Source organism: Anastrepha ludens, chromosome 3 (genome assembly GCF_028408465.1).
Source record: "Anastrepha ludens isolate Willacy chromosome 3, idAnaLude1.1, whole genome shotgun sequence".
In the NCBI taxonomy this organism is placed as follows: Eukaryota; Metazoa; Arthropoda; class Insecta; order Diptera; family Tephritidae; genus Anastrepha; species Anastrepha ludens.
In genome coordinates, this window is record NC_071499.1 from 130,750,598 (window position 1) to 130,763,744 (window position 13,147).

At 37.5% G+C, this 13,147-nt stretch overlaps 2 protein-coding genes across 2 annotated transcripts; both read right to left on the minus strand.

Annotated features, from left to right (window-relative positions):
* Positions 1-4,363: 4,363 nt before the first annotated feature.
* Positions 4,364-8,725, minus strand: LOC128859272 (probable ATP-dependent RNA helicase kurz). The gene is made up of 5 exons (XM_054096135.1): positions 8,469-8,725; positions 8,185-8,376; positions 4,922-8,121; positions 4,639-4,841; positions 4,364-4,567 (listed from the first exon to the last, which is right to left on the minus strand). Exons 1-5 carry the CDS (start codon positions 8,541-8,543, stop codon positions 4,485-4,487), a joined length of 3,753 nt encoding a protein of 1,250 aa, XP_053952110.1. The 5' UTR covers positions 8,544-8,725; the 3' UTR covers positions 4,364-4,484.
* A 2,425-nt stretch (positions 8,726-11,150) lies between these two features.
* On the minus strand, positions 11,151-12,963 carry LOC128859274 (uncharacterized). The gene is made up of 2 exons (XM_054096136.1): positions 11,837-12,963; positions 11,151-11,775 (listed from the first exon to the last, which is right to left on the minus strand). The coding sequence occupies exons 1-2, from the start codon at positions 12,648-12,650 to the stop codon at positions 11,285-11,287; spliced, it is 1,305 nt and encodes a 434-aa protein (XP_053952111.1). The 5' UTR covers positions 12,651-12,963; the 3' UTR covers positions 11,151-11,284.
* Positions 12,964-13,147: the final 184 nt, after the last annotated feature.

Here is a 13,147-nt window from a genome sequence, read left to right on the forward strand (position 1 = left end):
AGTAGAAGTAAAAAGTCTAGTTGAATTTTGTTGTTATGCATTGCATTTTAAATATTTAAAAATATTAATTATTGAATTAAGAATATTAAATATTGAATAAAATTGTAACTACAATTTAAGCTGCGCACAGAGAAAAATACTTCACAAAATTTTATGCCGAAGAAGGTTTAAGTAATACGAGAAAAAAGCTATTCGTATACATACATACATATGTATATATATGTATGTACTTACTGATTTTTTTTTAAGAATTTTAATTAAAAGTGTCTTTGGGTAGATAACGCCATTTTATGCCAAGAGTGGAGAAGAGTCCTATGGAGTTTTTATTATCGGCAATAAGGTCTTCTTTTCCTTAATTGCGTTTATGGATAGCGTGTTAAATTTCGTCCAAAAAAATTGCGAGTGAATTCCGTTGATTATTTAAAAAAATTATTTTTAAACGTCGGGGTCACCAATATGGAGTTTTTATTATATCCAATTAAATACACAAGTAAATGGAACTTAAATAAGTTGAATCAAATTATGGTGTGGTCTCGTCGCCGGTTGAAAAGAGAATAAATTTTCATTGAATTTTAAGGTTGACATTATTTGACGAACTGACATAAAATTGATTGAGCAGCGGTGCTGCCACATGTCATAAATTAATTGAGCAGCGGTGCTGCCACAGTCCCAAACACATACCAAAAAATCCCTAATCACAAATTTTGGAAAAAATTTCCTTTTTTTTCTTTTTTTTCAAACACCATTTTTTACAAAATGCACAGAGCCAATAAGAAACAGTTACACAAATATTGTTTCTGTTTTGTAAATTTTTGGAACGATCCCTTTTTGTAATGACGATAAATTAAACTTTGGACACTTTAATTAATTAATTAACTTTGGGACATCTGACTATTTTGGGACAAACAAGAGTGAAGAAAAAATTAGTGGAAAAAAATGTCCATACATTTTGTGGGACCTTTAAATTATTGACATTTAATTTAAATACTTGCCATATTTCTCAAATAAATTTCAAAAATTTCAAGGCATTTTTGGGACATGTACAATTTTGAGACACGTTTTTGGTATGATGTGAAATGCTGAGAACCGAAGAAAGCGTATAACATTTTTCAATGTAGATTTCAACGATTGTAAAAATAACTTTGGGGCATCTGTAGTTTTTGGGACAAAAAAAATGTGATTATAAAAATTTTATTAAACCGAAGAAGACATAAAATCTTTTAATGTAGATTTCAACGATTGTAAAAATAACTTTGGGGCATCTGTAGTTTTTGGGACAAAAAAATGTGACTACAAAAAATTTATTAAACTGAAGAAGACATACAACTTTTTAATGTAGAATAGATTTCAACGGTTTTGAGAATAACTTAGGGACATCTGTAGTTTTTGGGATAAAAAACACGTGAATACAAAAATTTTATTAAACCGAAGAAGACATACAACTTTTTAATGTACAATAAATTTCAACGATTTGAAAATAACTTTGGGACATCTGTAGTTTTTGGGACAAAAAAAAAACGTGAATACAAAAATTTTATTAACCCGAAGAAGACATACAACTTTTTAATGTACAATAGATTTCAACGATTTGAAAATAACTTTGAGACATTTATAATTTTTGGGACAAAAAATGTGCTTGAATTTTGTGCAAGCTTTAAATTATATTAGATTTCAAAAATTTTTAAGTCCACATTCGGTTTTCACTTTCATTAGCTCAGAGACGCTTTTGTTAAAAAACATGTATGATTTCAGCGATTATCTTTCCTCAACCAACCTTTGTAACTGATGAACTGAAACCACGATTGCGCATTGGCTCAAAATTAAACGCAGGCACAACAAAAAATCGAGTTATTTGTATTTAATAAAAAAAGAACAATGTGTGTGAAAAACTATCCAAAACACACACTAACCCATTAACGACCAATGTCTATACCCATGAAAACACTGCATATGTTATCACAATAATCAATTACATATAAAGATATACGCCTACAAATATACATTTATAAAAATAATACCCAGTATATACGTATATGTATACATGTGTACATATAAACCCTCGAAAAATGTTTAAAAAATTAATTGCGAAAATTGTGTGCAACAAAATGTTAAAAATTAACACTGAAACCCAAAGAGATTCCACAAATTATCGTACTTTAACTTTTAATTACATTTATATATAACAAATAGTTTTTTCACTTAATATACATTGTATATACATACTATATGCATATACACATAACCTCTAACGCTGACTATGTTTGTAAGAACTCTAACAAAAATATACAAAACAAAAAATACATCGTTTCAAAGAGGGGAAAATTATATGAAGAAGTTAGGTTTAGCACTAAAATGATATACATAGTTCAAAAAGTAATATTTTTAAAGTAAAAAGCAAAAACAAAAACAAATTAATTTTCCAACAAATATATTATAAAAACAATTCTGTTAGATACCATTTGTAAAGGAAAAATGTCCCCCACTGTTATTGCCTAATTCCACAATCCACAAGGGGATTACCGCGCCACTTTCTATACTCTCCACTCTATCTCTACACTTAACTCTATTCTATGATACACTTTTTTTATTGTAATTTAATATCTGAAAGTTTCAATGCCAAGCAAAAACAAAGAATTATAACTCGCAAAATACTAAATATTACCTTTTGTAAAAAAAAATATTAAATATATAAAAAATTATAACCGATATTTTCTCTTCTAATGTGCTGCGCTGTTTGTTTACAAGTATTTACACATAAAAAATCAGACAAAAACAAAAATATTCACGAAATCCCTATAAAATTAAGCATATTAAAGCAAATATTAAATTTCACTGTTTTTTAACAAATTAATTACCAGATGCATAGTGTTTTTCTCTTGAAAAAAAAAACAAAACTAAGAAAAAAGGCATAAGCATATCATAAATGACTAGTTAAATATTTAAACTATAATAAAAACACAAGTATAAAATTTATAAACCAATAAAATAATATAAAATTGTTTATTAAAATTATTTTGTTGACAGCTTTTTTGGGACGAATATGTGCGTTAATTTTGTTTTTAGATAACTTATTTCATTTTTTTTTTGTAAAGTTAAACTTATTTTTAATAGTAAAATATTTTTAGATAAAGTATTTTTAAAATTAAAACTTTTTTAATAACTATAAACCGTTTTTAAATAATTTAATTGTTATTAATAATTTTTCTTTTTAGTTTTTTTTAATAATTTTTTTATTTTTATAAATTTACTTTTAGACAAAATTTTTTTTAAATAATTTTTTTTTTTTATAATTTATTTTTAAATAATTATTTTATTTTTTTGTTAGTTTATTTTTTAATAAATAATTTAATTAAATTTTTTTTCTTAATTTTTTTTTTTTTTTTTATTTATTAATTTTTTTTATTACTATTTTTTTGTTTTTTTAATCTATTTTTAATTAATTTTTTTAACAACTAAAAATTCTTTTAAAATTATTAGATAATTTTTAATAGGGAGCGTGTCATTATTCTGTATTACAAAATTCTGGGTGACAAAATTCTGTAAATTCCAAAAAAATTCTGCTTTCTAAAATTCTGCTTTTTCAAAATTCTGCATGTTTAATGCGAAAAATTCTGCTTTATTCAAGTTTTGTGATTTTCGTCATACAAGAAAAGAGTCAAAGTTCTCATCTCCAGGTAATATTTGATTGCAAACATATGTACATAGCAATGTATAACTGTTATCAACTATAATTAATGTAGGTATGTACATATGTACGAGGGGATTCTGCTGTTTCCGTGGCTCCGCAATCTTATGGTGGATTCTTATAGAACTCGACAAAAGAAAACGAAATGAAGGGGTAAAATTTTTTGATATCTCGCTTAGTTTTCGAGATATTGAATAAAAAAAGGCTAGAAGGCCTCAATGGTTTTAACACGGAAAGGAGTTCTACGCAAAAATTCTGTGGATTGCGTAGCCGGAGTTGGACTGATGGGGGTTATTTTTTTGTTCGCGAAAAGCAGTTCTACGCAAAAATACTGTGGATTCTATCGAAACTGAAGAAAAAATTATTATTATTATTTTTTATTTAATATCTCGAATAATAATAAAAAATAATAATAATAATAAATTAAATAATTACATTACCTCTTTAACATTGTTAACATTATATTTTAATACAGAATTTTGAAAGCAGAATTTTAGAAAGCCGAATTTTAAAAAAACAGAATTTTAAAAAAGCAGAATTTTGTTTTTAGAATTTTGTACATACAGAATTTCGACACCAACCCTTTTTAATACCTAATTTTTTTTAAATTAATTGCTCTAATTTGTTATTAGAAACTTACTTCTCCAAGCTTTGCACTAAAAAACCAAAATTTGTAGATATGTTTTAAATGTCTATGTATTTTATATGGATTATACAAATGAAGAAGAAACATTACACATTATTTCGATTAGAATTAAATAGCAATGCGATTAAGGCTCCAAAAACGTTTCATTTACGTTCAACTCTTCAACGGCGGCCACTTCGGGGACAATTCCGCGAGTGCGACGTTATAGAGCATATTTTGGTATTCCTCAAGCAGAACTGCAACAAAAACGAAAAGAAGTTTTGATTTTTTTATGTTACATATGAATATTCTGTAGTGTAAAACTTACAGTTAGGATTTCGCGCCCACTCAGCGTGCAATTTGTCGCGTGAGTTTATCTGTTTGTTGAGGAGGGCACGTTTGAAACGCACCACGCTCTCGTTTAGATTGGACCAACTCTTCACCAGCGACGGCGGCGTAGCCTTAAGCTTCGTTTTGTAGGCAGCCAATGCTGGGCAAACTTGACCATCGAGCAGAAAAACGCCAAAGTAGCTGGAGGGGGCGGAAGGTTGTGTTTATTAGAAATGAAATTAAGTTTTGCTTGCATATTATTTGTTTTCACATCCACTCACCTGTAAGCCTTCTCGCCCTCCGGCATTTCCATCTCGGTTAGCGGCAACTCCCAGCCCGCCTTGCCGAATACAGCGTCCACAAAGCAATACACCTTTCCGTCTGTCTGTTTGTAGCGCGGCATTGGCTCTTCTTTAACGGTGCGTATATTGCAAAGCAGCGGCGCATATAAAAGCAACCATTCCGGATCGATGGCGGTGATGCCCCGCATGAACATCTTGGTACCGTCACCATGCTGCGTCTCGTACGCCTCCTGATAGATAACCCATTCGGGCAGTTGCGCGCGCAAAACTGAACAGGAGTGCATGAAAACGGGTTCTGTCATATCCGCACAGTTGTAGGCATATTTAAGGCGCCTTTTCTCCTCCTTATCGGCTATTTCGGAAAGGGGTACTTTTCGCGCTACGCGATCTGCCATGCCGGCAAGAAGTATTTGTCGCAAGAAACGCGCTTGCGCATCGGAGGGTGGTGACATCGCCGGATCCACGTACAAGTCCACACCGGTTACATTCAAATTGATCTCGTTGGTGAGCTGTATGCGCAGTTTGCGCACTTCCGTTAGCGCTTTTGGGCGCAACCCATTTTCAGCACAGAACTGCGCTAGCTTGCCCTGCGAACCTGCATACTCTGCAGCGCCCACCGCGCGTAGCAGCACCATGGGATCACCGAGCAGCTGAAAATTACCCGTAGAAGCCCAGCTGATGCGCTTCTTTTGCCATTTGTTGTGCGCGAATGTGTTGCCATCATCGCCATCTTCAGCATGCTCACTCGCGCCCACTTCCATTAGCAATTCTTGCACTGAGAGCGCTGCCACTAGGCAGACAGTGTATGGCAGCAATTGTTGCTGATGCGAGAGTGCCAACATTTTGCCAAAGCGTGGCGCAACAGGGAAACGGGAAATAACTTTGCCTAGTTTGGTGACTATCGGCGGCAATTCTTTGCCATTCTTCACCTCGTCAATGCGCTCCAACGCGCCAAGAACCACCAAGCGCTGTTCGGCCGCTTGCAGCTGCACCGTGTCCGGTGGTGAAGGAAAAGGAAAGTTCACGACACGATAGATGCCCATGCAGCGCATCTGTAGCATAAGATCGTCTACCGGCCGCTTCTGTATATCTGGTTGACTAAAGTCCAAGAACTCGTTATTGTAAACAGCGCTCGAGTATAGACGATAACAGTGACCGGCGCTTACACGACCCGCGCGACCAGCGCGCTGATCCGCTGATGCTTTAGAGGTATAAGTGACGACGAATGCGCTGACACCTGTAATTTTGTCGTAGATGCGCGTCTTTTGGCGACCACTATCCACCACATATTTGATATTTGGAATAGTGAGCGACGTCTCAGCCACATTTGTGCTAACTATGCAGAGGCGACAGCCCTCGGGAGGCGGTTGAAATATGCGATTCTGATTTTCCGGCGAGAGCAGCGAATAGAGAGGTAACACCCAGAGCGGTTGTTTGGTGGCGGCAATGTGCGCTGCTGTGTTCTCGTCACCGTCGACGTCGTCTTCATCCTCGGACATATCTGAACCATTTTCGGCTTCCGAGTCGCTATTGTCGGCTTCGTGCAGATCGGCCTCTGTATCATCGCCGGGCAGTTTGTAGTCGTCGAGATTGATTTTCGGTAGCGCAATTTGTGACATGAATTTCTTCTTCGACTTCTTCACGCTGCGTATGGCACGTTTCATATCGAACTCGACGTCGGAGTCGTCTGCAGTGGACTCGGCATGCTCTTCCAAATTTTTAACTACTAGTTCTGACTCTTCCTTCACTTGTCCTGATTTCTCTGTAAGTTTTTCTTTACTTTCTTCTTCTTCGTTCTCTGAAGTTTTCAATCCATCAACATCGTTTCCTTTTTCTGCAGCCTTCTTTGGATCATTCTTTTTGATATATGGAAACGTGCGTCGCAGCTTTCTTACCAGCGCGTTTACCTCCTGCTGACCCGTAAGGAACACCAAAATACCTCCCTCTGGTAATTTGGAATGTATCTTCACAGTTTTTCTATATGCTTCTTGCACATAATCCGTTGGCGTGTACCGCTGAAAATGCACAGTCACAGGGAACTGTCTCGCCTCTACTTTTATTAGTGGCGGTGGATATTTAAACAGCTTTGTATTGCCAATAAAATCCTCCACCCGCAACGTCGCAGACATAATAATTAACTTAAGCGGATCACCGCGTTTCTGCCGCAAAGGCACAATACGTGACAACAGTCCCACCAGTATGTCGGTATAGGCACTTCGCTCGTGCGCCTCATCCAATATTATCACCGAGTAGCGATGCAGTAGAAAATCACTCTCGATCTCTTTCAGCAACACACCATCAGTCATGAATTTGATGCGAGTCTGGGGCGTGACATTACCCTCAAAACGTATCAGATAGGATACATCCTGCTGGGACAAGTTCATTTCATGCGCCACACGCTTAGACATTGCAATAGCGGCCACACGACGTGGTTCGGTAATGCCAATCATTTTGTTATTCAGCGCGAAGCCGGCTTCGTAAAGAAATTGTGGTATTTGCGTAGTCTTGCCCGAACCCGTCTCGCCAGCCACAATTATGATTTGGTTTTCATTAATTGTTTCCATAATTTCTTGTTCCTCACCTAAGATCGGCAGATTAAGACGTGCCTCCTGTACATCTGCATCGCGATGCACGGGAACAAAAATTGTATGACGCGGTGGAACAACGGGCTTAGTGGGCAGTGTTGCGTTTTTGGTTTTCGCACCATCTTTCTCTGTTGTTTTCGTGGATGTTGTGGGCCCTTCCTCCTGCGTGGTAGCTTCCATAGTTGTTGCCTTCGAATCGTCCACATTTTTATTTTTCATGTCCCCCGCAGCTTTTTTATCATTTACATTATTTGTTTCAACGTCCCCCTCACTTTCGCTGTCGGTCTCGGTATCACTTTCGCTATCTCCACCCTCCTCCAGGCAAACCACGTTAGGATCACGTCTCTTTGCCGCCAGCGCCTCTTCATCTTCGATCAGCAACTTGCGCTTTGCTGCGCCTTTGATTGCGCTTATTTTTCTCACTACCGCGCTGCTTCCTTGCTCTGTTTGCCGCTGTTGCTTCTTTGCTAGCACCTCTTCGAGTGTTTGTAATTTCTTAACGCCCACAGTCTGCACCTGACTGATGGACGTGTATTGCTTCAGCTCGTGCTCAGGCACTTGTACGCTGGCCAAAGCTTGCAACAGTTCAGCACGCTAATTGAAAGTAAGCATTTAATTATTTACAATTACCAATATTTTTACCACAGCATCACTTACGCCTTCCTTCTTTTTCTTTTTGTCCACAATTTGTTGCAAATGCTTGCGTTGTTTTTTCGATAGAATTTTTACGTGTTGTTGTTTGTCCACCGGCACCTTCGTGGTACGCTTCTGCGAGGGCAATACCAGCGCATTAGCATCATCATAACCAGCACCTGCTTCCGCAGCACTCTCAGCCCATTCGATTTTGATCTAAATGGCAAGAAAAAAAAAAGCACAGGAGTAAAGTATTTATGTGTGTATGTACAAATATTTTTGTCAAAAGCAGTTTCGCCTACACTTACATCTTTCACTGTCGAATTATCCACCAGCGTTTTGGGATTCTGGCGGGCTTTCGCGTTATACACTTTTTTGCCCATTTTCACTTTATTATTTCCAAATATTTGCACAAATTAACACTAAACTTTGGATGAAAAAAGTAATTCAATAAATGGATGAAAAAAGTAATTCAATAGCTCTGTTCGTCGGCTTGCATCCAGAGCTACCAGCTGCTGCACGTGGTACAGAGAACGTTAAATATACATTAACGTTCTCTGTAGCTCATTTCACAAATTTTGACACAGAGTGTAGCACATAAATAAATATGATAAAAGTATGCGCATAAAATCAAAACAAAAAATAGAAAACGATTTTAAAGCAAACTTGGCAGTAAAGTGCGAATAAAAGGTAGAAAAATGTAAGCAAAGTCCAGAGAGTCCGGACTGTCTCTCATGCTGAGAGTGAAATCTGCACTTATGAAATTTAACGACGTAATTTTATATATACAGGGCGTCGTGGTTTAGTACATTTGGCAGAGAATGGGATTGTTCGAACTATAGTCACTCACACCTTATTTGATACAGATACGATTTGATCGTAAAGTGCTCTATATTTCACACTAAGCTGATGACCTTAGTTGCTAACGCTTTTTCTAGATTGTTAAGGCATAATTATATTATCCTTTTTCAATAATAATAAATAAATAAAATAATAATAATTTCACACTATTTTGCGAAAATGCATACTCTAGATATTTTATTTTTTTGGTTTTATTTCATTTCTCAACATAATATCCCTCATTTCTTTGTAATGCAAAACAAGCAAAAACATACAGACTATTCACGCCGCAGCTTATATGATACAGTTAAAAGTACTGCTATTCCTGGCGCAAGTTACATCAACGGAATTTTTTTTTTAGTATGCGATAGTTTGTAAAGTGAGTTTGACATGTAGCGATATTAAATTTTATTTTATTTTATTTATTTTATTTTATTTTTTTTTACCATGCGACCGCGTACTTCGATAGAAAATCGTAAAATAGCTGAAATTTGGCATTTAAGTTCGTAGACAGTTCAGCACATTATTTTAAAATTTAGAAATAAATACTTTTTTTAACTGTATAATTTTTTTTGCTGCTAAATTAATGAGTGGACACTTTTTTATATTTTATATTGATAAATCAAATAAAACAAAATAAAGAAAATATGTGCATACACTGTTTAGTCACTTTCACAAAATATTATGAAATATAGAACACTTTACAAAAAAATCGTACACATATATATCAAATAAGGCTGGAGTGGCTGTACGTAATAAAAGTTGCAGGAGGTAGCACAAAAAATTGTGGCTGTTGTGAACATGTTATGTTATGGTGAACACACTCGAAATTTGAAGTCGTGAATTTTGCTCTTACGTTTTTCCCTGACCCTTCTTATGCTGAAAACAGTGAACACCGCACGGAATCCCTTACCGCAGTCCCTTACCGTGCACAAAAACTCACCCCCGAGAAAAATTGCGTTCTTTTAATTACATATTTACACAATACATCGGTTTGTGTGTGTATGTGTTTGGTTGTATCTACACAATGTTGCAATTGATATTTTTGCTTACACACTTTTTCACACATCCGCGTTATCAGTTACAATTTTTCATTGTTTAATAAACCAAAGCCAAAAACCAACAAATGCAAATAGTTCATTTATCTATATTTAACATTATTCAACAGTATTTTTAGCTATTTTAACAAAAATTATCATTTTTCTAAGTTTATTTTGTAAATGATTTCGAAATGTACTGCTAGGCAACACTGTGTGGTGAGATAGCAATTAGCTGAGTCGGTATTACGGGATTTTTTTAATAATCGTGAAATAAAATCTACGGTACTACGATACGGAAGGAAGGAACTTTTCGTTTACATGGGGTTCTCATTAGTTTGATCGGAACAGCTGAGTCGGGATTGAGTTTACGGTGTTCACTGTTTTCAGGATTAGTTCTTTGCAAATGCTTGTATGTTTACTTGGTTATGCTTGAAACGTGTACTGTGATGTGTATGTGTGCATTGGGTTACATTGCATTTCCTTCCGCTCAGGGCAGTCTTTTGACAGTTAAATGCATTTTAACGGCTTTTTTAAAGCTTGAGTTTGGAAGTGAATTAATTGCACGAGTGACTGTTCTGATATGTTTCAAAGAACGAATTGGGTTCCTGTGCCATGGGCTTCAAAAATACGAGAAAAATACGGAAAAAATTCAGTTAGCGGAGTTAGAAACAATAGTTTTTACCTTTTCGTTATGATATTAAATTACTTACGTATACAAGCAACAGCTGGAGGTGAATGGGTTGGTGCGTGACTACCATTCTGAAGTGCATGGTTCGAAACCCCGTGCACGAAGCATGAAATGATAGAAAAAGTTTTTCTAAAAGCGGTCACCCTGCGACAGGCAATATCAAACCTCCGAGAGTATTTCTGTCATGAAAAAGCTCCTCATGGAACGACATCAAGACGCATATAACAAATAGGAGGAGAAGCTCGGCCACTCACCCAATAAAAGGGTGTAAGCGCCAATTAAAAACCAATTAAAACAATTGAAAACCTCCCCTCATACAATACACACCAGCAGAAGCTCATTTTCTTTTAAATAAATTCTTCAGATTTATCTTTATTTTAAATTTTCTAATACAAATATCAAAATAATGAAAATCTGTTATTTACAAAAAATATGTAGATTATTTATCTATTACAGTCGAAAAACTCCAATAGGTTCTAAAATTTCGAAGCAGTCTAAAATATATAAATGAAACAATTTCAAAGATTTATTAAAACACAAAACTGTTTTAGTCAAATTAGTATTTAAATGAACTGTAGATGCTCGGCTGGAAGTGACCATTATAGGTGGTGTGGAAATCAGAAAAGGTGTCGCGGAACTGATGGATACCGTTCGCTGGACTAGCAGCATCGCTGAAGCCGAAAGAGGAGCTGCCGAATCTCGAACCACCAGTTCCACTTCCAGCGTCAAAGGAACTGAAGCGATGCCCGGACGGCGGAATGGAATCATAGTACGACGATGGCACAGACAATGATTTCGTATAAGGTCGATGATCAGAGGAAGGCAAACGCGGTGATAGAACTTCTGGTGGTAGCACGCCTTCATCGAAACTAGGAATTTCGTTATCACCCCCATTAGCAGCATCGCCGCCTTCCTCACCTCCGTTTGCCGCATCAGCGCCGTCCTGTCCCCCATTGGTGTCATCGTCGTCTTGCTGTGGATTGTCTGCTTCGGGTGCGGATTCGGGTGATTCGGATGCATCATCGTTATTATCATTGAATGAGATATCTGCAAAGTGAGCTAGTGAAGCCAGTCTTATGACATTTAATTAGAAGTTGACGTATTTTACCATCTCGCTGCACGTACTGATACAGCACTCGGTCGCGTTGTGGTTGCGGTGGTGGCGGCGTTGGTGCCGGTGGAGCAGGGCGACGTCTACCTGGTGATGGTGGTGGTGGCGGCGGTGGGGCGGGTTGTGTTGATGCAGGCGATGGAGGTGGAGATGCTGGCCGTTGGCGATTGCGTGCAGCTTTGCGGGACGGTGGTGGCGCCGCCGGCTGTGGGGCAGGAACATCTTCGAAATCATATTCCGAGGGAACTGCGGTTGAACCAACTCGTTCCCCGGAGCCATCAATTGCAGATGGGTTCAGGTAATCATACTCGTTTCCAAATGGTGGCCTAGACCAATACGATGGATACGGATACGGTTTAGGGCGCGGACGTGGACGTGGTGGCGGTTCTGTCATAGGTGCCGCGGTAGTCGTAGTGGTTGTTGTTGTTGTTGTCGTAGTGAGTGGAGGTAATTTCCAGAAATTAGACGAGCTGGCAAATAAAGCGAGTTTATTTAAAAACGGATTGAGTTGAGGCGGTGGCGGCGATGGCGGTGGCGGTGGTGGCGGTGCAGTAGTTGTAGTAGGCCTTGGGCGCCTAGTTGTGGCTGGTGGGCGCTTAGCCGCCACAACATTGCGTGTGACATTCGCTTTAAGATCACTCGCAGTGGCACTGTTTAGCAGCAGATTGCGCAGCAGTAGGCCGACATCAAAGCTGCGGCGGTCACGAGCCTGAAGTTCAGGACTTGCCAGCGAACCGACGTTCAACTCCTGCGCGTTGCAACAGCAGGCGACAATAAACACGATGCCAAAAAGGACTTGTGCGGCAAACATAGCGTTTAAACATAAAAAAATACGTTAGCGCAAAATAAAAACAGGCCTTCTCACGCTGCTTTACTAAGTTTACGAACTCGAAATAATACAATTCAACTTCTTCAACTGTTTTTTTGTTGCGCACGCGCGTTTTAACTCTTTCAACGATTTTCGGCAGCATACAACCGTTTGTTGCGGCATGCAACAAAGAACTGTGCGCAGTGTTCGTTGCGATTTTTAGCAAAAGGTTGATGTTGCAGTTTTGACCAGACACCGAGCGGACATTTACTATGGCTTGCTGCAACTAGTATAACGAGTTCTCAACACAATCGGTTATTATATCATGCGCACGAGTAGCACAAAAAGCTTAAGCCGCTACAGCGATAGGTCGTGCAAATCGGCTGCTGACATAGAAGTGGCCATTGGTGCATACAAAGTTATTTGCATTTCCCTGAATCGTTTTTGTGTTGTACTTGCACTGAGCCAATAGCGAGCGTGGCGCACATTTTTTCGGTATT